At 38.3% G+C, this 27,820-nt stretch overlaps 1 protein-coding gene across 2 annotated transcripts; it reads right to left on the reverse strand.

Moving 5' to 3' along the window:
* Nucleotides 1-1,832: 1,832 nt before the first annotated feature.
* KRT23 (keratin 23) lies at nucleotides 1,833-27,642 on the reverse strand. 2 transcript variants are annotated; one of them, XM_054014420.1, is made up of 8 exons: nucleotides 27,543-27,642; nucleotides 12,778-12,860; nucleotides 11,091-11,247; nucleotides 7,745-7,906; nucleotides 7,513-7,638; nucleotides 5,153-5,373; nucleotides 3,800-3,831; nucleotides 1,833-2,389 (listed from the first exon to the last, which is right to left on the reverse strand). In XM_054014420.1, exons 1-8 carry the CDS (start codon nucleotides 27,561-27,563, stop codon nucleotides 2,286-2,288), a joined length of 906 nt encoding a protein of 301 aa, XP_053870395.1. In that variant the 5' UTR covers nucleotides 27,564-27,642; the 3' UTR covers nucleotides 1,833-2,285. The 2 variants fall into 2 exon arrangements, with proteins under 2 accessions (XP_053870395.1, XP_053870394.1); XM_054014419.1 differs by lacking the exon at nucleotides 27,543-27,642 and adding an exon at nucleotides 16,670-17,168.
* Nucleotides 27,643-27,820: the final 178 nt, after the last annotated feature.

Consider the following 27,820-nt stretch of genomic DNA (forward strand, 5'->3'; position numbering starts at 1 on the left):
CCAATCCAGCCAGTATCATTTAAAGCAGACTTTAGGATTGGGGGAGTGGAAAGGTAGTTTAAAAGAATCCAAAATTTTTGTTTAGAGTCAGCCAGGTACATTCCAGCCCAGGTGCTTTAAGTAACAGGTCTGGCTGGTTGGAGCTGCTGAGCACTAAGGAATACAACTTCAATTAGTCTAGAGCCACCAATCCAGTATTACCAGTTTGACCCAATTTAGACAAAACATTAAGTAATTTGTTCAAGGCCCTTGGGATTCTTTCTGCAACCAGGTGTAGGGGAGATCACTAACTTGTCCTAACATGCCAGTAAGAAAGGGTTGGGTCATGGGGGTTGGATTTAGTGCATTTTAGAAGTACATTTTTCCTGAGTCTTTGAGACTTTCACCCTCTTTTGTGATCCTTGTTTCAGTGCACACTAAGCAACAGAATATATGTGCAAACCCATTAAAGCAAAGGATGAGCAGGTATGAAGGAACACAATGTAATTTTCTCCCATTGACATAAGGCTGGTCAGACCAGAACTGTTTTGTCTGGTGTGCATGTGTGCTGGGGAGTGCAAATCACATGCAGTTGCTCATACTTCTCCATGCTGTCTCTCTTCTGTTGCTTCATTTTCCAATCCTCCCTGGCTGAATATCCACTTGTGTTGATTCTGTTTGCCAGAGTCTCTATTTATTATACTTCACTGTCATTTGTCCCATCACTGTCAGGATTTTCTCCTGATTTGGTGAATGTGCTGATGTGAAATGTAGGGAGGAACTGCAAGCCTTGGCCACAGAGATTGTTGGCCTGAATTTCAGACATGCTGAGAATCCAGAACTGCTATTGACTTTCGGTGCAATTCAGATTGTTAATTGTATCTGAAAATCAGGCGCTCTTTCTCCTCGTTACTAGAGTTTGTTGAGAATTAATTTTTTCCTGCAACATTTTTTATGAGAATGAATTCTTTTTGTTTTCATTGAAATTTTTCTTCAACATTTTTATGATTTTTATTGAGGGAAAAAATGAAAACCTCAAAACTGAAAATGTTTCAGGTTTTGGCAACCAAACACCCAAAATGTTCAGTTCTCAGTTGAAATTTTTTTGATGACCTCCACAAATTTTCATTGAAATCAAACATGTCCCATGTAAATTTCTGTTTTGATTTAAAAAAAGCCATTTTTCATTTTAAAAAATTTCAAATTAAAATTTTTTAACCAGTTCAGCTCACTTGTTCATGAACTCCTAAAATAATATGATTGACCTTGGTTCTATTCTTTGATATGTCAATAGACACCTATTTATATGTCTATGTTCTTATACAGCACTCATCAACATGGGATATGAGCTTCTGTTATGAAGGCAAACAGTCAAGTGATGGGTTGGATTAATCAGATCACAGAGAAAATTTGGGAATTCAAAGATGGAGGCTGAAGGATGTATCTGGGCAAACTCACTCTAAACTATAGATGAAAAAGAGGAATTTAATTATATGGACTGATCGAAGAAGGGTTTTACAGGCAGAGTTCTCTACAGTTGGTCTTCAAGAGAAAACACACATTTCCAGAATGGGCATTTCATTAAAATATACTTTAAAATAATGCTAAAAGTAATATATTTAAAACCTGACATTTAAAAAGTTGTACACAGGAAATGCCTAATGTACCTTGTTTATATACTTGGCAAGTGTAGGATTTTGTGCACAGTGTCAACCTTTTCTTTGATTATTATGATGACTGATGATGATGTTACCATCCAGCTTCACACTTGCCCAAGACACACAAGGTTTTCAGGCCTCTTGGATCTGCCGCCCTCTAGTTTTTTAATGTAAAAAAATAACTACCAGCGAAAGTATTTGAATAACGTTTATTACAGACAATGAGGTTTATTGTAAAAGATAAAAGGTAATTGAGACTGACAGCGAAGGTGGAAAATTATTAAATACACATTCAGTTACAGTCAGTTTGGAAAACAATATGTCAATTATAGAAGGAGGTTAGCATACTCACGGTCCTGGTGAGAAATGCATACCACATTCAGTACCAACATTCCCGAGTCATTTTCATTACCTAGCTTTTCTTCCATGTCTTGATGGGAAAAGAATTTTTCTTTAAAAAAAGATAATACCATCTAGCTCTTATATAACACTTTTCATCTGTGGATCTCAAAGTGCTTTACAAAAAGAAGGTAAGTATTATTATGCTGATTTTCCACAGAGAGAAACTGAAGCACAGAGCATGAAAGATTTACCCCAAGGCCACATATTAGGCCATTGGTAGAGCCAGGGCCTAGAATGTGCCTTGCTTCACATCTGCTGGTCGATTTCATTTATGGTGGAGGACACCACTTGCCCATTCACACTGTCCTGCGTGACTGTTTTGAGCTTTTGACTGGTCATTCCAGCATGTTCTGAAGGGAAGTAAATAAGAGATTTATTAGGCACGAGGAGTATTGAAAAGAAACCAAGCAGGGGAAAGTTTGCTTTTGTACATAGTTTATGGGCTAGATCCACAGATATGGTAAATTGTCATAGTTCTCTTGAAGTAATTGGAGCTATTCTGATTTATATCAGCTGAAAATGTAATGCTATATGTTCGTTGGCCCTGACCTGACGTAGCCATGAAGAGATTTTCTGGGGTAGTATAGTTCATAAATAGGTTTATGGTACATCATGTGAATGGTGAAATGTTTCTGTTTGAGCTGCTAGTCAAAAGCTCTGTATGTTTCACCTTTGGCTTGACATGGCAACATTCTTATGCTGTATGTTTAAATTGGTATTGAAGCAGGGTACAAACTGATTTCCAGTCTCTAATGCTGGGTTCTGACCCTGCTAGGGCTAAATTGTCAACTGTAGCTTCCAGTTTTTCACTGTCACTTTGTGGGCACAGCTATTTGCTCTTGCAAAAATTAGTATGCCCCTTTTATGCAAAACAACCACTCGGTGCTTGCATATTAAGTGTTGGGCACCAATTCACAAAGGCAGATTTTTTCCATACGCAGAATGGAGTGATGATAGACACATCCAGATGGTTCACCTTTAGGTTATCACATAAATATACTTGCCCACGTCTCTAGTCAAAGTGTCTTAATGTGTCTAAAAGAAATATGTGAAAAAGACAAAATGTTGTCTCTAGATATGTGAGACAGCACTGACTTGGAGCTGGCACAAACAGCCCAAACGTACTGGCTCAGCCAAAGGGGATGCTACTTTTTAGCTTGCCTTGTGGAGCTGCTGTTCCTGTGATGGACCATGAGGGCCTGAGCTAGAGTCTTAGCTGTGGATGATGTATTTCAGTAACTGGGGAAGTCTGTACCAAGAAATGGCTACAAGCTGGTGGACACAGCCGCATACACTGAGGATGTGTCTATGCTGCAACAAAAAGGTGTGATTGCAGCTCAGGTGGACATACCCATGCTATCTTTAATCTAGCTAGGACAGCGAAAAATATCAGGGACTCTGCAGCAGGACTGGTTTCATTGCGAGCTCTTACAAGTGCACCCAATCCACTTGGGTATGTATTCATATTCCTAGCCCACATCTAGCTTCACTATTAGTTTTAGCTGGGCTAGTTAGATTCAAGATAGTACAGGTATGCCTACCTGAGCTGTCATCACACCTTCTATTGCAGTGTAGACAAACTGAGTGAAATTCACCCCTGCATAAGACATATATGCACCAGTTAAACCATATCAAAATGTGGCTTAAGTGGGACTTAAGTTGTGCATAAGCTTTCCATAGACCCTCCACACAGGAATAAAATTCACCCAACGCGAATGTGATTAGTATTTACTATAGAGAACAAAATAAGGAGTTTTTACCTTTAGTGCTTGATTCAAAGTTTTTTGTTATTCTGTAAAGATAATAAAATGAAGGTAAAATAAATGAATATTCTCAGTTCAATATATCCATCAATGGTATTTCTAATGTGACCATCATGCCAATATCTAAAAGGCAAAAACAAAAACTGACCACATGTATTTTTTACCATGAGGGATTTTGCTCTTCATTACTCTTGGGTCCAGCCGTTTCTACTTTGAATGCCCTCCTTTGTTTTTTATTGTTGTTGCTTTTGAGGAAAAGTGTATCTTTCATCATGTCCTATAAATGGTTAGTGTTGGGCCCACTGTGGTTTCTGATAAGGAGTTCAATATTTGGGAGGAGAGTGCTCTCTGGGAGTTTCAGCAGCAGAGCTGTAAATTACTACTAATTACTAATAATCTTCCTCCATCTGGTTTGTTAATTCCCAGGTCTCATGTGTTTGAAGCAAGTTGTGGATTTTAATTGACAGAACAAAGAACTATGAGCTAAGAGGTTTCCGAATGCAGAGATTCATAGAGTCAAAGAGTGGATAGACTAGATAATTCATTAGTGAGGGGCAAAATTTCAGAGATGCAGTATGGAGGCAATTGTGAATTTGGATGATTATCCAAAGCCTATCCAAACATATCTCCATTCTTCTTTTTAGACAGCAAATTGGGCTGGAAATAAAAAAATAACTAAGCGTTTTAGTGAAATATCCATCTTTTCCTGAGTCCAACTGAATCATACACAGTGTAAGAACATAGTAACAATTTTGTTTTAGATAAATTTTAGTTAAATTTATAAATATATATAAACATAAACAAATTAACTAAATTATCACAGCCCCGAAGAATCTAGCCTAGGTGTTACACAAGTACATAGCACATTCCATTACAAGACTTTGAGATGCTTCAGTTAGTACAGGGTGAATTCTAGCTTTGTGTAATGCATTTCTCTTGTCTGTGTCTTGGTTTCCTTACCTATAAAATAGAGTTAATTAAATGTACTTTACTTACATGGGTATTGTGAATTTTTTTATATATATTTCTAAAGTTCTCTGAGAGCCTTGGATGAAAGTTACTATACAAATACAAAATATTATAATAATTCAAGTATCCCAATTACTAGACACAAGAGCAATACATTCAGATATTTGTTAAATAAATGTAGTTAATCAAAATAATATCAATGCAAGTTTCACTGTGCAGTAAGTGTCTCATGGATTTTATTATGGTCCATACACATAAAAATACCAATGTTTACTACCATCTTCATGGTGCCCACAAATACTGATTAAACATAAATAAATAAGTTACATAAACATAAGGACTCCCCTCTCCTTTACCCAAATTAGGCTAGCTTTGTCTTACCCATCAGCAGTTCCCTCCAGGAGCTGACGATAAGTGGAAATCTCCTTTTCCAGGCGGGTTTTGATCCCAAGGAGGATCTTATACTGATTGTTCTGGCACTTGATGTCTTGGCGGAGTTGACTCAGCTCTTCCTCGCAGTTAGAGATGGCTTGTTGTATATTCTGGAGCTGAAATGTATAGTGAGCCTGGGTCTCGGCCAAAGTACCTTTGAGGGCATATTTCTGAAAGAGCAGAAAATACTAGTATCATTATTTATGAGATGGCTACAGTAAATACTGTACAAAAATACCAGAAGGCATGGTCCCTAACCGGAAGAGCTTCCAAATATAAGGCTCTAGTCCTTCAAACATTTAAGTTACATGCATGTTTACTCATGTAAGTAATCCCATTGAAATCAGTAGGATTACTCACATGAATAAAGTGTTGTATGTGCATAATTGCAGGAATGGAGTCTAAATCATCCCATCCCTGTTCTCCATGCTCAATGGGTAACCTAGTCAGTCTTTAAGGAAATCTTGGAACGGCCTTTTGATCCCATCTGACTTGTACTCTGACAATCTCCATAATTATGCACAATCCTCACAAAAAGGTACAAAAATGAATTTTTGCATTGTTGACTAATATATGCTGGCTAGCATATCTATCTATCTATCTATCTATCTATCTATCTATCTATCTATCTATCTATTAAACAACAATAAAATTAAGCACAAATATTGTAATAGTGAGACACCCTAAAGTGGCCTATACAATAATCCTGTTACCATAGTCTAAGTATACCATAACTCTTGGCATTTGATTAGGTAGGCCGTTGGCACAAACAGAAAGGAAACTTGCAAAATCAAGGTATATTTGTTCTGTGTCTTAGTACATGCTAGGGAAGTACCTTCATGGACCAGTACCTGGAATGCTAGTAGCCAAAAAAAAAAAAAAAAAAAAAAAAAAAGAACGATAAGGAAGGGACAGAACAAGAAGTTAGAGAACTGAGACAAACTGATGGATTGGATTTTAGTGATCTGTAAAGAGATGTGTAACTTGTAAAATCATCATATAAATGATACCAGCTGAAAAGTGTAAAGTGGAGAGCACACCATCTATGTAAGATGAATGTAACATCGCTACATAGGATGGCTCTTTGGAGCCGGGTATCATAGAACCTTTTTCCTGTACATATTAATAAACCCAACTGACATTGGTTATTTGGTCTCTAGAGTATATTTCATAATAAATCAAAGTGTGGTCAAACAATTGATTATTCTATTTATCAACAGCAGTAATGTAGTAATAATACTTAGCACTTTTCTGGCCTGATTCACCACTGTGGTTCTTCACTTTTACAACAATATAGTTCCTGTTTTAAACAGAATTACACTGGCATAAAACTGCATTCATACTGTGATCAATCAGGCTCTTCTCAGACATTAACTATCACAATCAATCTGAAATTGGTATCCACAAGGACTAAGTAAATATAAATAAATCTCAAGTTAAATTTTAGAAATATTTTCTCTTTCTCAATATAACTTTTTAATATGATCTTCTAAGGTCACATTTATTTTTTCTTAATAACCTCTGCAAAAGTTATTAACATAATATTGACATATCCAGAATTTTTTTTTAGAAAGGTGAAATGTTAAGGTTATATTTGCAGCTCAATTATGATAATTCCTCTATGACTCTCTTTGTTTTTACAATGGTCTAAAATGAAAAGGAAACAATAGGTTGACACCAAATGTGCATTTTATGATGTAATTAACTTTTTCTAAATTTAAAGATTATATCTGGGGTGTTAGCAAATCACAAAGGATACTTTTTGATTAGTTTAAAAAAGGGAGGCAAATATACATGTTACTATACAATGGCATATCAGAATTTTTCTAACCTTAGATTACTGACTTTGGAAGTTACGGATTTCCTCTCTCTGGAGTTGCAAAATACACTTTTATATTTTGTAAATGAGACATTTCTTCGAGCATTTTGTCAGTTTTCCTCTTATTATACAGTGTTACTCTAAGATCTCCATGTCATGGACACAGGAGCTTTAATCTCTGGGAAATCTGAGGAATTCTTAAGATTTTCAGCCAATATTCTTCCTAGTGTGTGTGACTCTTGGTAGTAGGATTTCACATATCATATTATGATTTTGCAAACCTGACATTTGGACCACTAGGCAAACTCCTCATGTCCATGAGTTTAAATATAGACAAAAAGGGTCAAATTCTGCTTTCATTTATATATAACTCCACGGAAGTCAATGTAGTTCATGGGTGTGAATGAGGGCAGAATTTGGATGAAGGTATGTGTTCCTGGAGAACTTAATGGATAAAAAGTGACCTGCCATTGATTTCCCCAGAAGGTACCTTGCTAAATTGTGCCTGCAACTCAATCTCCAAGGCCTGAAAAGTCCGCCTCAGGTTCTTGATTTCACTTTCATTGCTCTGTATTTCTTCTGGACTGATATTTGTCGCTGGGGACACAGTTGCAGTCTGTGGAGCAAAAGTAATTGAAAAGTTGACTGATACTGGTCAATCTTTTATGCAAATAGGGCTCTGTGAAATCAGCAGAAGGGAATTTGATGTACTCCTTTGTTACCTGCTGTTTGTACCAGACCTCTAGGCCTTGGTGGTTCTTTTCAATAATGGCTTCATAATCCTTTCTTATCCCTGCTAAAATCTTGGCCAAATCTTCTTTCGGCACTGCATTCACTTGCACATTGACCTTGAAATCCTGTGATGAATGATGCTCCCCCATATCCTATTCATATTAGCAGAGAAGAGAAAATAAGTAGACACATTTATGAAAATAATGACAAAGAACTGCCCATTCTCACCTTGTCCCCTTCGTTCCTATTTTCAGTAAGTAGCACTAAAAGACTAGTCTCATTATAGTGAATTAATTGTTATACACACAGTTAACAACTGCTTATCTCACAGTAGTTTGACCTGGATAAACTTAAAACACACTTTTATTTAATTTAAAAAGAGCAATCTATTTAAATTATTTAAAAAAAAAGATTATTACTTTACACTTCCTGCAGAAAGACTCTCACCTACCTATGCTTTGTGGTCTCTTAACTTCTTAGTAAAAGCTTGTATTTTCATATCACTTCTCTGTTCAGCCAGGAAAGTGCACTGCCTGCACTGACTCTTCATTTATAATAAGGGAACACACACATATCTGGGTTTCAGCATTTACTCATCTGACTGTTTATTTCAGATTCCAGACCCAACCTTTTGGAACACTATTTTATCATATGACAATGTGAGTAAATTACTGCGCAGAATCAGCTGCAACAAAGACAATCATGGAAGCTCCCAAACCATTAGGGAATTCCGACTGCTGGAAAGGAAGTTGATTTTATTCCTATTGCAAAATTCCATAATGGAAGAGTTCACTTCCTAAAAAATGTACGTGATTTTTGTTTGTCTACAGCACAATATATATTTAATCTGCAAAATATACTACAAGCCATCAGGGCAGGTGTGGAACCCTCTATGTAATAAGAATTCTGTGGGGTTTCTTTACAATGTAGATGCCAGATCCAATCAGTTTTACCTCACTAGTCTCACACCCATACCAGTCAAAAGATTAAACTCTTATAAGGGCTGTCTCATTCCAACCTACAACCCCCTCCCCCACTTTCTTGCTTTGTAGACATACATAACAGTTCCATTCTATATGCATCCGAAGAAGTGGGCTGTAGTCCACGAAAGCTTATGCTCTAATAAATTTGTTAGTCTCTAAGGTGCCACAAGTACTCCTGTTCTTCTTTTTGCGGATACAGACTAACACGGCTGTTACTCTGAAACATAACAAAGAACCTAGGGCTGGAAGTATGCCTCCATAGACAAGCTGTTCATTCTGATATCTTTGTACCAATACTTTTGAGCTGTGGCTATCCCCACTCGGTTGCTGGGCTTCTGTTCACCAGAGACTGGTGCAGACAATCTGCAAGCCCTATTGACTGCTCTTTTTAAAATTAATATTCTGTTGGTGAAAGATGTTCTACTGACAATCCTGGAGACTGAAGTCCTCTATATCCACAAAACAGGTACAGCATGGACAAGAGCAGTGCAACTTCCCCCAGGTCATCCACTAACATGACTCCATGACATGACTTTAAACTGGAAAGACCACCTCTTGGGTGATAAAATAGTTTGTTCTCCACTTGAGATGAATGATTTTCCAGATAAATTCAATTGTTCTTATGGGTCTGCAAATTAGTCTGGCCACAATAAGAGCCAGTATATATCTTTATCTAAAATGTGACTCAAACCAGTGCTCAAAACTTTTTTGGGAGGTTCAGTAAAGTTTGATTAAATATTGTGGGTAGGTAATGTCATGGTGTATCTGACGTGGCCAAAACCAGCAGCCTGCTTCTGCTCTTGATGACTTCAGTGCATGTAGGACTGGGTCAGAGAACTCAACAAAAAACGCAAAAAAACTTGTTTTCATACTATTTCTAGAAGCAAGACACTTGAAAGAAGTATTGCCACATTTGGATGTTTATCTGAATGAAACTTGAAACCATCCAGATTCATTCAACTCTCATTGTAATTTCACCTTTCAGAGCATACATAGTATTTATGAAACTATAGCCAAGTTTACAGGAGAAGATTATAAAAGTTCAGTGTAATTACTAGAGGAGCAGTCAAATTAAAACATATAATTACTGTGTAAACAACATAATTATAGCACAAGTCAAACAGGTTTGGTAAAATTCTCTTCAATGTAGCATAATCTCATGTTTTAAATACCATTTCCAAAAGCGCCCCCAGAAAAAGCAACACTCCAAGATATGATACTACAGCATTTGAAATGCAGATTAACTGGACATAGTAACGTCTTTCTTGGTTGTCCTGCTTCCAAAAATTGCTATAATATAGCTTATTAATATTTCTGGGTACACAAGTGAGTCAGCCAGTGGAAGTCTGATCTTTTACCATCTTCCCTTTGGATTTCTGTTCCACTTTTTAAAAGATGATGATCACTGAGCAGGATACTTGGTACCTAGGTACTACAATGGATAACAGCTAAGGACAACAATACAGCAGTCAGCATGAAAATGTCATGTTGTCAAGCAGTGACACAGTGCTGTGTGGAGGTAGCAACATATACCGCACAACAACAAAGTGAGAATTCAGAGTAGTAAGGTTTAATTGTCAAGGCTTAAGTACACTAAGTACTGTCTATTTAGCTATGTTTAGAGCTTTGGAAAAGTAATTCGTTTTTACTTTGGAGGGATTTGTGCAAACATTTTCTTCAATTTTGATCTGTCTGTATTCATTCTTGCCCAAGTCTCTTTCAAACTTTCATTCTGAACTTTGGGTTCAGATAAAACCAAAATCTCAAAGCAAACCTCAGAACTGACATATCCAGAGTATGAGGGTAAATTTGGGGGCGAACACACCAGTACCAATCATTTCATACCTTAGGAAACACAATATATAATCTGAATAATTTCACCACATTGCTAGTATCTGCTTTGCTGATCATAAACATGAATGGTGCTGTATCAGCTAATGATAATAATTATCTCAGTGGTTTTCATCTGCAATCACTGCACAAATATTATCTAATTATTTCTCACACTATTCCTGTAAGATAGGCACGTTTTATTATCTTTGTTTTACAGGTGGGGTAAATGAGAGGCAAATGGGCAAAATGAACTTTCCAAGGACATACAGTGAGTTATTGTCATATCTGGGATTAGAATTAAAGAGGTCCAATCCTAATCCACTAGATCATGTATAATGCAAACTGTGGGTTGGACCAAACTCTCATTGAAGTCAATGGAAAGACTCTCATTGACTTCAGTGGGAGCACAAGTGGGCCTTGAATTATCTGCCTCATTTATAGGATGTAGATATTACACAAACTGCTCCATTCATTAGCAAAACTGTATTAGTTGGGATTTTAGGGTCTAGATTTTTCCTACCTTCTCATGATCTTTCTTCCTGAGGATCTGCTCTTCCTGGATGCCTTCAATCTCCATTTCCAGATCTGTCGTGACAATGGTCAGGTTGTCAAGTTCCTTACGCAGGTTCTCAACACTGATTTGCATTCCCTGCCTGAGAGACTGCTCCGCCTCATATCTTTACCAGGAAAAAGGAGGCAAAACATGGATGCTGAGAACAGGTGAATGCATGAGTTCTCTATGAATAGCATCAAAGAAAAGCAAATGCTTGGGCAAATCACAAGAAAGTAGGCTCTTTTAAAAACATATTCTTCGCTATTTCTTAGAAATCCTTTAAAATGAAATGTCACCATACCACTCCCATATATGATAAAGGGAAATTAACAAGATAGCATTTTCTTAATTTTCTTGTTTATGACTAGCACAGCTCTAGAAATAGGGCTTTCAAAACTAAAAAAAAATTGCTATTAGGGATTTTAAAACAGCATCTAGAATTTAATGTCTCCTGCAGTTTGCCCCAGAGTGATTGCCATACAAGCCAGGTGAAATCACTGTGTGTAAAAATTGCTTAAAAACTAGTTAGTAATATCCTTTAAAACTCTTCAAGTTAGCCGCATTTAGGAAGTTGACACCTCCTGGGCAAAAAAAACCCAGACAAAAACAACGCTTGAAACTGGTACTGCAGTTACTTTCAGTTCTGAAACGGCTTTGATTCTCTGATTGCTCCCCAATCTCAAATATAAGAGAAACCAAAATCTCTTCCTCGCTAATTTTTGTGGGGTCAACTAATGTTTCCTCCAACTAATTCACCAGACTCTCTTCAGAATGCGATAATCACACAGAAATCCTATACAGAACAACATTCCCTTCCATTTAAGAAGCTTCAGAGTTCCAATTTTTAGTGGTTCTGTTCTATGAAATATCTTGGTAACTAGTAATGAAGTGAAAGGAAGCATAAAGAATGTATGGGATAGTGACTTGGGGTTTTGAGTCTTAAAAGAAAAAAGTCATTAAAAAAAATATTGCCTTACAGTGCTAGCTTCTTTTGCTGAATGGAGGAGTCTGTTCAGGGTCCATCAGAAACTAGCCTACAATCATGTAAATTCCCCTCATGGGCATACACTTGCCTGGAAGTTTGCAATTCAAATTAAACCATTCAGGTTTCTTAGACTTTCCTGAAAAAAGTCTCTTAATACTATGTATTGCCCACTGAGATGGCACACTAGTGGTTCATCAGGAACTGATTCAGTTACTGTGGCAACCCCACTGTGGAGACCAGCAAAAGGTAGTGAGGGAGAGGGGCATGCTAGGGGTCAGGAAGAATGAACTGAAGACCACAGGAGACAGAATAATTTGGTTGAATTGGGGGAGAGGATGAGGTGCAGACCAGAGTTAATTTATATTCAGCCTTACCTTCTATACATACTTTTTGTGATAAGAATTAAACACCTGCAGTAAAATTTGTTCTTCAGGCCCTGATCTACGATTCATAAACAGAGTCGCTTGTGATTGTTCAGCAATCATTTGTAATTTTAACATTAAGTTCTCATTCTTCTCCCTATTATTTTTGCTTTACATTCATTTTATTGATCAGATGTCACCAAAGAACTTCACCAGAAACAAGTTTTATTATATTATCATGGACAAAGCCTGGATTTATTTCCTTTCACCCTTCTTACAAATATGAAGAAGCCAAGAAAGAACTTACTTGAGACTCAAATCTTCAGATGCTATTTTAGCATTATCAATATGCAGAAAAATACTGGCATTGGTGATCTTGCCATCCTCAATCTGTAAACCACAGATAGAGAGTTAAGTTCCCACAGATATGCCATATAGTGGATGTCTTTCGCTATTCTGCCATTCCTATTGTTTGAAGTGTGAATGGATTTAGAGTAAAATTTTCAAATGCACCTTAGTGACTTGGGCACAGATCCTCAAAGGTATTTAGATGTATGTAACTCCTTAGGAACCTAAGCCCCACTCTCAAAAGTTACATAGGTGTTTAGGAACCTAAGTCTCACTAAATGTCATCTCTTGCCCATGTTAAAACTACCAGCAATGTGAAATTAGTTAGTGACAATTCCAATGGTGGCTTTTGTGATGTGGAAGCCTGCTCTAAAGGAACAGAAGTAAGTAAGAGCACTAGCTCATTTTACAGAAGATACTGGGCAAGCCATCAAAAGGTAATGGCTTTCAGTCTCCACCAACCTGGGGTAGGTTTGAATGTGAATGTGAAAGGCTCAGTATTCCATTCCAAATCCTTAAAAGCAATCCAGTTCTCTTCAAACCATTAATTTAATATGTAATTAGCATGAACTAAGAACTGTGACATATCAAGTCTTTTACTAATTAAGGGGGATGAGGAGAAAAGAGGTAATCACACGGAAATTTCTCACTTCAGCCTTCTCTAAACACTTAGATGGCAATAAAAGGTGAAAATAGTCCAAAAATCAGAAATATCTTTATCCAATGGTTTTTCAAATAAAACTTTCTGCACCTAGTCAGCAAGAAACCAGGAAAAATAAAACATGACAAAAATATCTTGAAGTGCTCCAAGTTGACTTTTGAATGGAAAAATCAAGGTGTCCTTGGAATGCATTAATCAATCAATAATACAGAATACACAGTACATTCCTGGCCAATTACAGCACATTTCAGGTTTTGCCCTAAGACATAATGAAGGCCAGCTGAGAAGTACAATAATATCCTAAATGTTTGGCAGCCTGGGGTTTGTTATTGCTGGCAGGGAAAAGAAATAAAGATAATAATTGACCCCATTTCCAGAGCATTATAGAATATACTGTGGAAGAGCATAATTGAGAGCCAATCTGAAAGCTGCATTAGTGTCTTGAGTTCTGTAACCATTTTATAATATAGCAAATCAACAATAAAAATAATGACATTGTAAGGGCCTAAGAGTAAAAGAGACTCTGTCCATGGCATCTAAAAGGCAAAGAAGTGAAGGACTTAATCTGAAATATACTAAGTGGGATTTACTGTCACTGCACTGTGGACTGCTGAAGAATGCCAATTCGAATGCTGGTTGCTGCTGATTTTGGAATGTGGACATTTATCTGCTTAGAGCTAGAATGAGCCTTTCAATTTGTTTTACAGTGGCCACAAAACCGCTATAATTTAACAACTTTCCATCCCTAATGCCAACACTAAACCCTATTGTTTGAGGCTGTAAAGGTAGATTTAACAAAGCACTAGATAATATGCTGAAAGGCCTGTATCATTTGTACCATATGCACTGAGGTGGGAGCTGTTAGCTTCGGAAACTGCAAATGCCAGGTTTTATTGTAAGGAGGGATCTTGACTTTGAAGAGCTAAAATAGCAGTAAAGTCCTCAACTGTGAGGCATGGTCAGGCAGTAAATATTTGCAAGCTGTAGTCTAATACCATAACCATTTTACTGCTGTGTGGATGGATGATGGATATTCATACAAGCTCTTTTGGGACATATTCCACATTCAATCAGAAAATATGGGCACTTTGACTAATACATGATTAATTCATTATGATTAATAAAGATTTATTTCATTGTCATTCACAATGGTGGCGATTATGAGGTTCGCTGGAGTTCCTTCCAAAATAAATGAAAATTCTGGATTAAAGGTGTCCGAGGTACCCACTGTAAATAGCCATCTGATATCCCACCTCCTCGATGAATGGTATGTAACATAATACATACTAATAAAATAATACATACTTGGTCTAAGAGGCTTGATGCTAGTAACTACTGGATAACCCACCTCACCTGTGAATGGTAGATACAAGAGTTATATTGGTGGTACACTTAGAGCTTTATCCTGATCAATCCTATGATTTCGTCTTTTCATCTTTCTGAATCTCTTTCTTTCTTAAGAAAGGTTCTGGCATGGGTGAATTCTGTAGGTCTGGATTTTCCCCCTGAATCAGAACTTCTCTGGGTTCTCATACAAGATGTGAGAAAATCTGTTTAGCTGGAGACCAAGTATTTATCTCTGGTTTAGAGATTTTTTTTTCTTTTAAAATGAATTCACTGCTGAACTGTCAGGTCTGGAGACTGATGACCTGTTTTTATCCTCAGAGCAGGCCACGGCAGCAGTAGAACTAGCTTTCCTTATGCATTGCCTGGGGCCAGTGTCCCTCATCTTCTGCCTGAAGGCAACATCTTTAGCAGTCAGAAGGAAGTTTTATCCATGTCTATTCAATCCCAGGCCTCCCTACCATAAGTCAACAAAGGTGCCAGTTAATCCCAATGTCCAGATATCTCTGGAAAAAAGTTCTCAAGGTCATAAGAAATCCTAAACAGCCCCATTCCAACAAAAAGTGCCATTTAAAAACTAAAAACAGCATTGTTGAGTAGCTTTGCTTCTTGCCTTATATGGTCATGTAAAGTTAATTGTTCTGATTAGTCACAGGATGATTACTGAGTTAATTAGATTTTATTATGTATGCAGATTAATATTATTCTTACATTTTTAGATACATGAGTTTGAAAGATGTATTGTTGAGCGCTAATATGATATAGTGGTGGGAACCATAAATTCACTTTTTAGTTACAGTGAAAACATGCCAAAGAGTATTTGTCAGTGCTGTTTTCATAATTAGAATGGACATTTCATTTTTCTTTTTTATTTGGATATGATCATTATATGTTCCTCCTTCACCACCACAGAAATCAGTGAATGAAATACAAAGGTACCTGTAAGAATAGCCTGTGTGAATGTGTATTTCTACTCATTCCATTACAAATGTGTTGTGAGGTCTTTTATGTTTCTGTTATTTCCTGAGGCATTGCAGAACCTATCCCCTTCAAAAGTGCTATATTGGGAATGTTGGAGTGACATCATTTTTGCATGAGATTTCAGGAATGATTTCATTACTTGGCTATAGGTATCTTTGGTATAGCCAAAGCCTGCTGCAAGGAACTGCTAGATAGGAGGAAGAACAGTTGTAGGTAATGGTTTCTATATGGCATCTGCTGACTGACTCATCTTTCTAGACTACACACAAGACTTTTATGGTTTTTCGGTATAAAACCTACAAGATTTGGATTATTTGGAAGATTTGTAGTATCTTTGTCAGTGCTCTTAAGGGGCATTCATGAATGACTTCTGCAGATTTTCTGAATTTTTAACCCCCCATTCTCCTATTTTCCACAATAGGCCAGCTCTTCCCCTCACTCCAATAGTCCTAGGGAGTCCAATCTGCCTTTCTTCCCCTTTGAAATAAGGCAGTCTCTTCACTTTTCCTGCTTTACAATTTTTCTTTGTGTGATTTACCACACTGGGCATTCAATGAGAACATGTTATGCAAGAAATCGCAGATCAGTCCACAACTTCAAAAGAACATTTGACAATATTTTAATTTCTATATATCACAGACATCTACAGACTCTGACACCTCTCTTTCCTTACACCCTTTCCTATCCCCCTCCCGCCTCCTTGAGTGCACAATGGACTTTTATGCACAGCTCTGGTAATCACTTTCATTAACGTTTCTAATATTTTATTTATGCTTCTGTAAAGTAGGGCTGTCTGCCTGAAGGAGTACCCAGATTTTACAGAGGGGGGATGCAGAATGCATAGCCAAATGCAGCTCTGACTTACCTGTCCTTGCATGTCAGTGATGTTTTGCTCATATTGGTTGAAGTCATGCTTCTTTTCATGAGACCTCTTCTTGTGCCACTCCAAGATACAGCTTTCCAGCTGAGCATTAGCTGCTTCCAGAGAACGTACCTTCTCCAGATAAGCAGCCAAACGGTCATTCAGGTTTTGCATGGTCTGTTTCTCATTCCCGCCCAGAAAGATGCTATCTCCATGGCTCTTGCCAAAGGCTCCCCAAGATACCCCCACTCCAGAGGCCAGCCAGAGGGGCCTGGTGGAGGAAATGGAGACAGATGTGCCAATGGCCCCTCCATGTGCACTTGAAGGTCTGTAGGAGCTTCCTAGCAGAGCCAAATCACACCCTGCACTACCCCTGTGGGATCCAGAAGAAAACTGGAAACGGCCTTGGCTGGAGTTCATGATCACATCTATTAGGGATCTAACACAACGTTTGACTTACTAGCACTGACTGAGCAGTTTCTCAACCTTCCCTAAGCTTTTTTATGCCTTTCCCTGTGGGAGTTCCCTTACGTGAATGACTGTAGCAACAGGATTGTGTCATCATTAAATATGTATTTCCTCTTGGTCAATTCTGAGCCATTTATGAGTCTGCACACACTGTTGTTATTTGGAACAACAACTGCATACCATGTTCAATTATTTTTCTTCTTTTTCCCCCTTCTTATTATTATAACAGTAAGGTGTGGCTAGCAGCAGTAGGTGTGGAGCAGGATCAGCTCTGGCTCAGTCTAATCTCACAGTAAATATGTTGTGTTTTCCTGTCTACAGTGGGAAGAGCTTCTTGAATTACACAGAGTACTAAAGGTCCGAACAGGGTTGGGTTTCCCACGTGTCTTTTTAATAAACAGACCTTTTTAATATATATATAAATGTCAGTATTTTTATAACAAGCTTTAGAATTTTAACTGCATGTTAAACACCACTTCCTATGAAGCTGTTATGAATGCTTCAAGGAACAAAAAAGGGGTAGAGCCTCAAGTAATATAAATGAATGAAGCTAGGCCGGTTAACATCATCTGGAGATCTGGCCCCGTGTTACTAACTGCTTTGGTGCTACATTCCACTTGTTCTTTCATTCTGCGCGGGACCAATGGAGAAAGGCCTAATTTCCACTTAAATCGGAACCTAGTATAGCAGGTAGTGATGGGAAAATGTAAAAAGTTTGGAGTTTGAGTTTGTATAAGAGACACCCAAAAAGTCAAATGCTTCTCTGAACCTACTCAAAAATTTGCCTGGAAATCTTGTCAGAATGGGCTCTCAAGACATTCCAGTTATTTCCCAAGTCTGGATAGGCTAAAAATAGTGCAATAACAGTTTTCCCATAATTTCAGCATGAGCTGAACCCAGAATTGCAAAGGCAGCGTGAAAATACAAAATAGTGGGGTTTGGCAGTGGCACTGAAGGGAAGGTGACCGATCATTTGTCATTCAAAGAGGTTTGCTTTAGTTTGGATCCAGTTCTAGAAATGGGCAAATGTTCCGGGGGCAGAAGATTTTACTTATTTTACAAATTGGTACATTGGTCAGCACTGGAAGTACATTTTCTTACCGAATTTTTATGTTAAGCAGCAGTAACATGGTTATAGAATATATACTAGCTGCAGTTTCAGTAGAAATGGCTTCATAAATATTGTAGGATTAAAAAATAAATTTCCCTTGTAACATTTTGGAAGCATATGGTTTGTTTTGGATGTATGTCACTAATTATTTGTGTGATTTGGAGTGATATTTATTAAGTTCTATGTGGAATTGGTTTTGGAGCCAGTAATGAACTTAGTTAAAACATTTTGGGATGTTTGCTTTTCCTTCAAAAATAATCGTTTATTTGGGGGTGTTAGTCCCTTAACACACTTTCTGTTGTTCTAGCTGTTGCTGCGTGTCAACTTGAACCATGACAAATTTCCCAGTTTTCTTCATCTTTCTGTTTCCTTCTACTCACCATCCCTCTTAGCACGAAGCATTCCGTTCCCACAAACACCCAAAGATTCAAGAAGGCTGAATGCTTTCTGATAAATTATGCTCTTTCAATATATCCAAACATTTCAAAGACAATTTTTACAATTATCACAAGTATTTAAAAAAAAAATCATATATCAGGTGCATTTGTTCCCAAATTACCCTAAATATTCCTGTTTACTACACATTAGTTTTGATGTCTTGCACTGAGAAATATATAAAACAGTCAACTATTAAACTTCAACCAGGACACATAACTGACCCATTTGTTGGTCCATTTTAGATAATATATTAAATTGTAAGCCAGGCAGCAGAGAAATCCATCTTTTTAAAAGCTACCCAGTGCTACTCCAGACCTGGGGCCATATGGTGGCTGCTCTGCTGTATGATTTATTTTAGCTGAAACATAATCTTTCTCTTGTCTACAGAATGGGGTGTGAACAATACACTGGCAATTTCTGCTGCTTTTATTTCAACATTTATGAATACTGAGGCATCATGCTCTGGTAGACTCAACAGAACATGGGAAGACAGAAACTCTTGTCTTCTATTTTAAGCTCTGCCACTGGCTTACTGCCTGATATTGGGCAAATCACATTCCTTCTTTGTGTATCAGCTTCTGCATCTATATAATAATACTTGCTTATCTCAAGTGGGTAATTTGAGAATGTAGTTTGTATTGTTTGTACACTGCTTTATGTGTATGTGGGGGGGGGGGGGGGCGGGGGGAATTCTGTTGCCTGCATTACACAGGAGGTCAGATTAGATGATCAGAGTGGTCCCTTCTGGCCTTGGCTACACTGGCAATTCACAGTGCTGCACTTGCTGCGCTCAGGGGGGTGAAAAAACACCCCCCCTGAGCGCAGCGAGTGCAGCGCTGGAAAGCGCCAGTGTAATCAGCGCCTGCAGCCCTGCACGCTCGCTCGCAGCACTGCAAGCTATTCCCCTCGGAGAGGTGGAGTACTTGCAGCGCGGCGAGAGAGCTCTCGCAGCGCTGGTGGTGCGACTACACTCGCAAGTGTAGCCAAGGCCTCTGAATGCATGAGGCCAGCTCCTCTTTGGGCAGCTTCTTTTGAATATTAATACCTACAAAAATAATTGGCACTGAGCTGTGTTTTAACAGATTCCCGTGTTCTTTTTGCTTTTACTCTGGCATTATCCCATACATCAAAGCTACCACAGAAGTTTATTTTTTTCCTTAAAACTGCAGACAAACTCATTGTTGATGAAACCAAAACAACAACAGCACTGGCCAAGATTTTCAGAAGAGACTCGTGGGTTTGAGTGCCTCCGTTTTTGAGTGCCCTATTTTAAGGGGTCTGATTTTCAGACTGTGGATGCTCAACACTTTCTGAATGTCAAGCCCCTCGGAGGTGTCACAAGTTGAGCACTCAAAATTTGACTTGCCCCAAATCACAATTTACTTTTGAAACCTTGGCCAATGGGTTTCTGAATGATCGTATGGTGAGTTCTTTTCAACAACAAGCTGTTCAAGTTTTGCCTTAATGGAAAGAAACTATTAATATGCATCACATTCCTCTGACATACCAAAGCATGTGCTCATCTGTATTTATGCATCTGTTCTAAGAAGAGTGTCTATTATATAACTCAGTGGTTTACCAACTAGCTTTTCAGTCTTTTCACAGGTGTATTGATACTAGAGAGAATAATGTTGCGTGGCCATAAAAATATATATAGTTGAGATCTACCTTCAAATTACTTCCTAAAGCCTTCCCCTTTATTATCTCTATGTTAATAATCACCTCACTGTAGAACTATGAGTGAGAGACAGGATTTAAATACAATACTCCTACTTGTCATGGTGGGCACTCTTCACTTAATTACATCCCTCCCTATCAGCACCTAGAACTGCCTCTCTTCTACTTCATTCTCAACTTTGTACTTCACACATTTATCCTTAAGAAACTATCATTACATCATTATTTTGGATGTAATCATCAATTTATCTCCATTAATCTATCATGTCTTTACTGTTTAGACTTGCTCAGGAGGATTCAAATTTCATTTCAGTTTACCTAAATGTATCTTGCTTGGCAATTTCTAATCTAGCCTAAAGGAAAACAAGCCTCACTTCTCATTAGATCCTTAATAGGCTTGTAAATAATTCATGTGTTCTTGTTGAAAGGCTAGAATCACTTAAAGATTTTCCCTTATGAGACTCCTTTCTTGCCTAAGTATGTTTCTTTCCTCTTTCTCTCCATGTCTCTGTACATAATTTTACTTACAGAGCTTCACTGCTCTGCTTGTACTTTTGTCAGCTTCCTCTTCTCCAGAGGGTCCCAAACAGCAACTGGTTAATCACATAGTTCTGGTCCTCTTTATTTTCAGCTGCTAAATCTCATTAAAATAAGCTGATAGACATTCAAAAGTCTGAAAACTCCTCCGCTACCACCATCTATTAAATAATCATATGGATTGTCAATGATTACATAAATGGTGGAAGAACTCATATGTGCCTAAGCCATGTGTTGTAAACGCAAATAGCTCCTTTGGAGTTATGATAGCCTAGCTGGGATCCCATGGGCTTTGGACACATATCTTACTTGGTATCTCCCTCACATAGACTTCCCATTCACCTCTGAGAAAAGACAGGATGAGCTGGTTTAATCTGTCCAGATATATTTATTTATGGTTGCTTTTTTGTTCTTTATTTCAGTAGAGTGCAGTAGAAGACACATAATGTGCTCCTAGCCTTAAAGTCAGAGGTTAATACAAAGAAAGATAAAGGTGCTTATAAGAGAGTGCAGAGGCCCTACTTGATTTCAAGAAAGCAAGAAATTAACTCTTTGCATATCTTTGACTTTTGTTCTGATTTCTGAGCCCTCTGTGATATTTTCCTACCATTTCTGACCCTCCCAAACACCTCCCTATTATTCTTTATCCCTTGGGTGTTAAGCTAAGACATTGTGATGGGGTGCTGTACTCAGCACTGGATGGCACTGCCCTGTGGCGGTTCTGGGGATTAGCTCTGCGAGGCTGACACTCCTTCCTGCGGTTGCCCTCTGTCTCTCTCTCCCAGTCTGCAGTCCCTTTCTTGCTCCAGGAGCTGCTGCTGCCTCGTCATGGCTCGGCCTTTCGGCCAGGTTGCTACGTGGTTTCCACTTCCAGGGGGAGTCTTTCAAAGTCTCTTTCCATAAGCGGCATCAGGCGTTCCTCACATCTGCTGTCCTGATTATGTCACTCTCACAGTGACTCCATCAGTCTTCATATCCACAGCCCTTAGCAATACCACTCTGCAGTGATTGGTAGGGGAACCCAGGCCCACCTTGTACTTTAGATTCCAGTTCAGGGCCCTGTAGTGACCAGTTAAGGTCTGCATCTACACCACCTTACTGCTCTCACCTCTGGATGTCTTCCTACTGTGCTTCTTCCTTACCACAGGGAGAGGAACTGCAGGTTTCCTCGCTGCTACTTCCCCACACTATTTCCAGCCTCCTAGCTTTATAAAAGTTCTGGCTATTCCCTCACCTTCTAATTAGCTTCATCCAGCCTAAATCTCTCCTGCTTGTATCCTAACTGGTTTATTGGACCCACTTGGCCTAATGCAGCTCTTGCAGGGCCAGTGTGGGGAGTACACCCCATCACAAGGCTCTTTGAAAATGTACTCCTCATTCTCCATGGACCTGGTGCTTATTACAAGTTAGGCTAAACAAATGTAATAATACAGAAGCAAGAGAGTCGATGGAAAAGGCTGGCTGTACTAGGTACTCTGGTAATTCTTCTCACCAAATATTAGCTGTTAAATAGTGTATTCAGTCTGTGGTTCAAATAGCTCAGCTCCCTCACTTTGTTCTATCAACAAGTGAAATGATGATTGATTAAAAATGTTGAATGATCTAATCCAACCCTCCCACGGAAAATCAACATTACATGCAGAGTCTTAATCCAACAGTTCAGAGGCAATAGAGAGAGTGACATGGAGAGAAAGATCACGCTGATCTCATGAAGGCAGAGCAAAGAAAAAATGACAAACACACAAAAAATTAACAACATTTGATGGGGAAAAAGACAAATATGTGAGTAGAGGACCATAAAGAAAGAAAGGTATGGAATGATGCTACATAGGAAACACAAAGTGAAACTGTGGTATGCAGTCGTTTAAATCAGCCTCTGTACACAATCAATGGAGGATAGCAAAGTAATGCCAATTTTTAAAAAAGGCACCAGAGGCAATCCGGGCAATTTGAGGCTGGTAAGCCAAATTTCAGTACCAGGTAAACTGAATGAAACTATAATAAAGAACAGATTTAGCAGACATATTGATGAATACGATATGTTGGGAAAGAGTCAACACAGCATTTGTAAAGGGAAATCATGCCTTACCAATCTATTAGAATTCTTTGAGGGTGTCGACAAGCATGTGGACAAGGGTGCACCAGTTGATACAGTTGTATTTGGTCTTTCAGAAAGTTTTTGACAAGGTCACACCAAAAACTCTTAAGCAAAGTAAGCAGACATGGGATAAGAGAGAAGGTCCTTTCATGGATTAGTAACTGGTTCAAAGATTGGAAACAAAGAGTAGGAATAAATCATCAGTTTTCACAATAGAAAGAGGCAAATAGGCGGGGTTTCCCAAGGGTCTGTACTGAGACCTGTGCTGTTCAACATATTCATAAATGATCTGAAAAAGGGAGTGAACAGTGAGGTGACAATGTTTTCAGACACTATTAAATTAGTCATGATAGGTAATTCCAAAACTGACTTCAAAGAGTTACAAATGGATCATACAAAACTGGGTGACTGGGCAACAAAATGGCAGATGAAATTTAATGTTGATAAGTGCAAAGTAATGCACATTGGAAAAAATAATCCCAACTATACATACCAAATGTTGGGGTCTAAATTTGCTGTTATTACTTAAGAATGAGATCTTGGAGTCATAATGGATAGTTTTCTGAAAACATCTGGTCAGTCAAGAAAGCTAACAGAATTTTACAAACCGTGAGGAAAGGGATAGATAATAAGACAGAAAATATTATAATGCCACTATATAAATCCATGTTATGCCCACACCTTGAACACCACATGCAGCTCTGGCCTCCCCATTTCAAAAAAAGATATATTACAATTGGAAAAGGTACAGAGAAGGGCAACAAAAATGATTGGGGTAAAGAACAGTTTTCATATGCGAAGAGATTAAAAAGATTGGGATTGTTCAGATTAGAAAAGAGACAACTAAAGGGGGGGATCTGATAGAGGTCTACAAAATCATGAACGGTGTGGAAAAAGCGAATAGGGAATTGTTATTTACCGCATCACATAACAGAAGAACCAAGGATTACCCAATGAAATTAATAGGCAACAGGTTTAAAACAGACATATGGAAGTACTTCTTCACATGCACAGTCAAACTGCAGAACTTGTTGCCAAGGGTTATTGTGAAGACCAAAAACATAACAAGGTTAAAAAAAGAATTAGATAAATTCTTGCAGGATTAGTCCATCAATGACTATTAGCCAAGATGGTCAGGGACGCAACCCCATGCTCCGGGTTTCCCTAAATCGCTGACTGCCAGAAGCTGGAACTGGACCACAGGGGATAGATCACTTGATAATTGGCCTATTCTGTTCATGCCTTCTGAAGTGTCTGGCACTGGCCACTGTTAGAAGACAGGATACTGGTCTAGCTGGACCATTGGTCTGACCCAATACTTTTCTTAAGAGTCGTGGTGTGAGACCTTGTCAAAGGCTTTCTGAAAGTCCAAGTACATTATATCAACTGGCACTCTTTTGTCCACATGCTTGTTGGCATCCTCAGAGAATTTTAATAGATTGGTGAGATGTGATTTCCTAAATAAACATAAATCCCTCCACCAAACACCATCATCTCATCCATGCATTGAGACCTGCAGTTCTGCTTGTCTAAGTGGCTCTGCGTGTGGAACTGGAAGCATTTCAGAGAATGGTAGCATGGAGGTCCTAAACTTTAATCTCTGACCTAGCAACCTAAATTTGGCCTCAAGGACCTCTCTCCTACCTTTCCCTATGTCATTGTTATCTACATGTACCATGACCACCAGCTCCTTTCTAGCATTACATATCAGTCTGTCTAGATGTCTTGAGAGATCCGCAACTTTTGCACCAGGTAGGCAATTCACCATGCAGTTCTTCTGGTCATCACAAACCCAACTATGTATATTTCTAATAATATTTCTAATATATTTCTGTTACTGTTATTTGGTTCTTCCTGCTAATGAGGGTCCCCTCCCACAGAGAGGAATCCTCAGTGCGAGAGGATACCATGACATCATCTGGAAGAAAGGTCTCAAATATGGGATTGTTTCCCTCCACTCCAACTTGATGTTCTTGGTTGTCAATCAAATGGATACTATGTATATGTCAGATTATTAATAAATATATTAATAACACAGGTAACATGAGCATCTTAATAGAATGGCCAAATCCTGCATTTGGATGCTCAAATAAGCACTTAATACCTACATTATTTTTATGCATTAATTCAAGTATCCAAATGCAAGATTTAGATTATTTATTAAAGAAAGGAACATAGATTTGAAAACTGAGCTTTTTCTATGAGGTGTATTAGCTGCTTGTTTGCTTTGATATGGACCCTATATAGAAAAATTCATCTGGACATTTGGATCATGAGGTTACTGGTACTGGGACTAAAGAGCTGAGGATAAATAGGAGAGGATAAAAAGCCACCCAATGAATTCTGATAGCCTGCAGAAAAGATAGGCGGGGTAAGGGTTACCATTATGCAGGAAATATTAAATAATGTAGATAATAGAATTCTCCTTGTCAGACAGTAAAGCAGATGTGGACATTAATCAAAACAAAACTCTTCAACAGATGTCTGGAAAACCCTTTATTAGTGAAATTGCTGTAGCATGCCAGGTATGACAAAGCAGTTGAAGAAGAAATGTGCACATTTGTACTGTACATATTGTCCTGAGTAGAGTATGTTCATCATGGTGGAATGAAGCCCTCATAATATATGCTTTGTGTTGCTTTTATATTGAGCCAGTTCTTGATTAAGAGACCGGCTCTGCAATTTGGAATGAACTATGTGTATTTTGGCACTAGGTCCCAGGAACAGACACAGAGGAGTCTGGTTTGGGGCACTTTTCACTTACTGCCTCCTCCGCTTGTGGCTTTCTTCTACCCTTTTCCGTCCTCTCTCCTCCTATGATATTCCTTCACCATTCCCATGTTAATACTAACTATTGACCCAACTGAATGTATACTAAGTGAACAAACACTGCCTCTCAACTCTCTGCCAGTCACTTCAAATTCATATGCATTACATTCACCATTTTAAAATAACGTGGTTGAATTGAAAAGACTGGTAGAGAGGGAGGAATTGGCACACCTGTGCACCTAATCAGCATTAAGTTAAGAGCAGAAGAGGCAAATAGAGAAGATAGAAGAAATTCACTTCGGGGAATAGAGAGAAATGAGCATCCCCCATGAAGCAACCTACTTCCCAGTCAGTGCCCCCCGCACATTATTTTCTCATCAGCTGTAAAATGCTCCCAAGTACTATACCTAGAACAAGTTTCCCTAAAAAAGCATCCTTACTTCCAAGAGTGATGTCCAGTTTTTAGTGTTCAAAATCTGGTCACCCATGATTTTTTATGACGACCTGAACATTCACAGGTTCCCAGAGGATGACAAGAGATGGGACCATTCTTTCTAGAAACAGTCCAGCATTTCTTTCTCTTAGCGAGTGCAAGTCTATGTATCTGCATGTGATTGCTCATATTCAGAGCTGCTACTCTCAATCAGAATGATGGGGTTGTCTTTCCTTTCTAGGTGCTATCTTGAGAGAGCAACTCAAACTGTCTTCTGACTTGGGGATTTGAAAACTGGTTCATCAAAAATTCTGTCTTACCCATTGTATCACTTGGGGTCCCTGTATCCACATTAGTATTATATTAATTGTAATAATCTTACATGTCCAATGTTTGTCTCAACATAAACAGACAAAAACATCTTTACAAACTAAAACTGAAACAACTGTCTTCAAGGGAGTTTGGTTTACATTAAAAAGTATTGAGAGCACCACCTACTGGTGAAAAATGTAGAACTGAAATGATTCTCTCTACGTTAAAAGCAACAGAGGGTCCTGTGGCACCTTTGAGACTAACAGAAGTACTGGGAGCATAAGCTTTCGTGGGTAAGAACCTCACTTCTTCAGATGCAAGTAATGGAAATCTCCAGAGGCAGGTATATATCAGTGTGGAGATAACTAGGTTAGTTATCTCCACACTGATATAACACAGCTACCCCTCTGATACTCTCTCTACGTTGCTATTTCAAAATGCGGGGAATAGTGTGGAAAGGCACTATATTTGTCCTGGATAAGGAAGTTTTCTATTCATTTGAATTCTTTACAGTTAAAATGTTTGTAAATATGTTATTTTATATATGAGACAAGGTGGGTGAGGAAATATCTTTACTGGACCAACTTCAGTTGGTGAAAGAATCAAGCTTTCAAGCTACACAGAGCTCTTCTTCAGAAGTAAAACATACTTCCTCACCCACCTTGACTCTCTAATATCCCGAGACCAACAAGGTTACAACAACACTTCAAACAACTTATTTTATATATGGTCTTTTCATTTTATATTATATTTTGGAAACATTTATTACCGGTAGTTTGAAAAAGGACAATTGATGGCAATTCACAGAAGAGTTTGTTTTGTATTTAGGTCCATGGGACCCAAGAAAACAAGAGCAGGATAAACTTGAATTAATACAGAGTCAGTTCTTTTAAGGCCAGAACTTACTCCGAAATAACTCTTATTGAAATGCATCCGAGATTTGCCTAAATAAGTCTTCAATAAGGCCTGCCAGATTTGGCCAGTAGTTCTAAATCCTGCTGCATACAATTAAAATATTTTAACCAGTACTTACATTTACTTGCTCCTGAACCATCACTCAGTGGTCTGCAATTCTCAGCATCATCCTTAGCATGTAGACTACCTAAAGCTGAACTGAAATGTTCAGGACAGTGGGACAGGCACAAACAAGTGCAGCATGCTGTTGCTTCATATTAGAAGATGGATCGAATTCAGCTATTTTATAACAATTGGCTGTAATACAGTTACACCCTTTTATAACTGGGCTAAATATAGCTTTTTATATTTTTATTCTGTTTGTTGACGTTTCCAGTAATATCACTAGCAGTAGGT

The sequence above is a fragment of the Malaclemys terrapin genome, chromosome 25 (genome assembly GCF_027887155.1).
Source record: "Malaclemys terrapin pileata isolate rMalTer1 chromosome 25, rMalTer1.hap1, whole genome shotgun sequence".
Lineage (NCBI taxonomy): Eukaryota > Metazoa > Chordata > Testudines > Emydidae > Malaclemys > Malaclemys terrapin.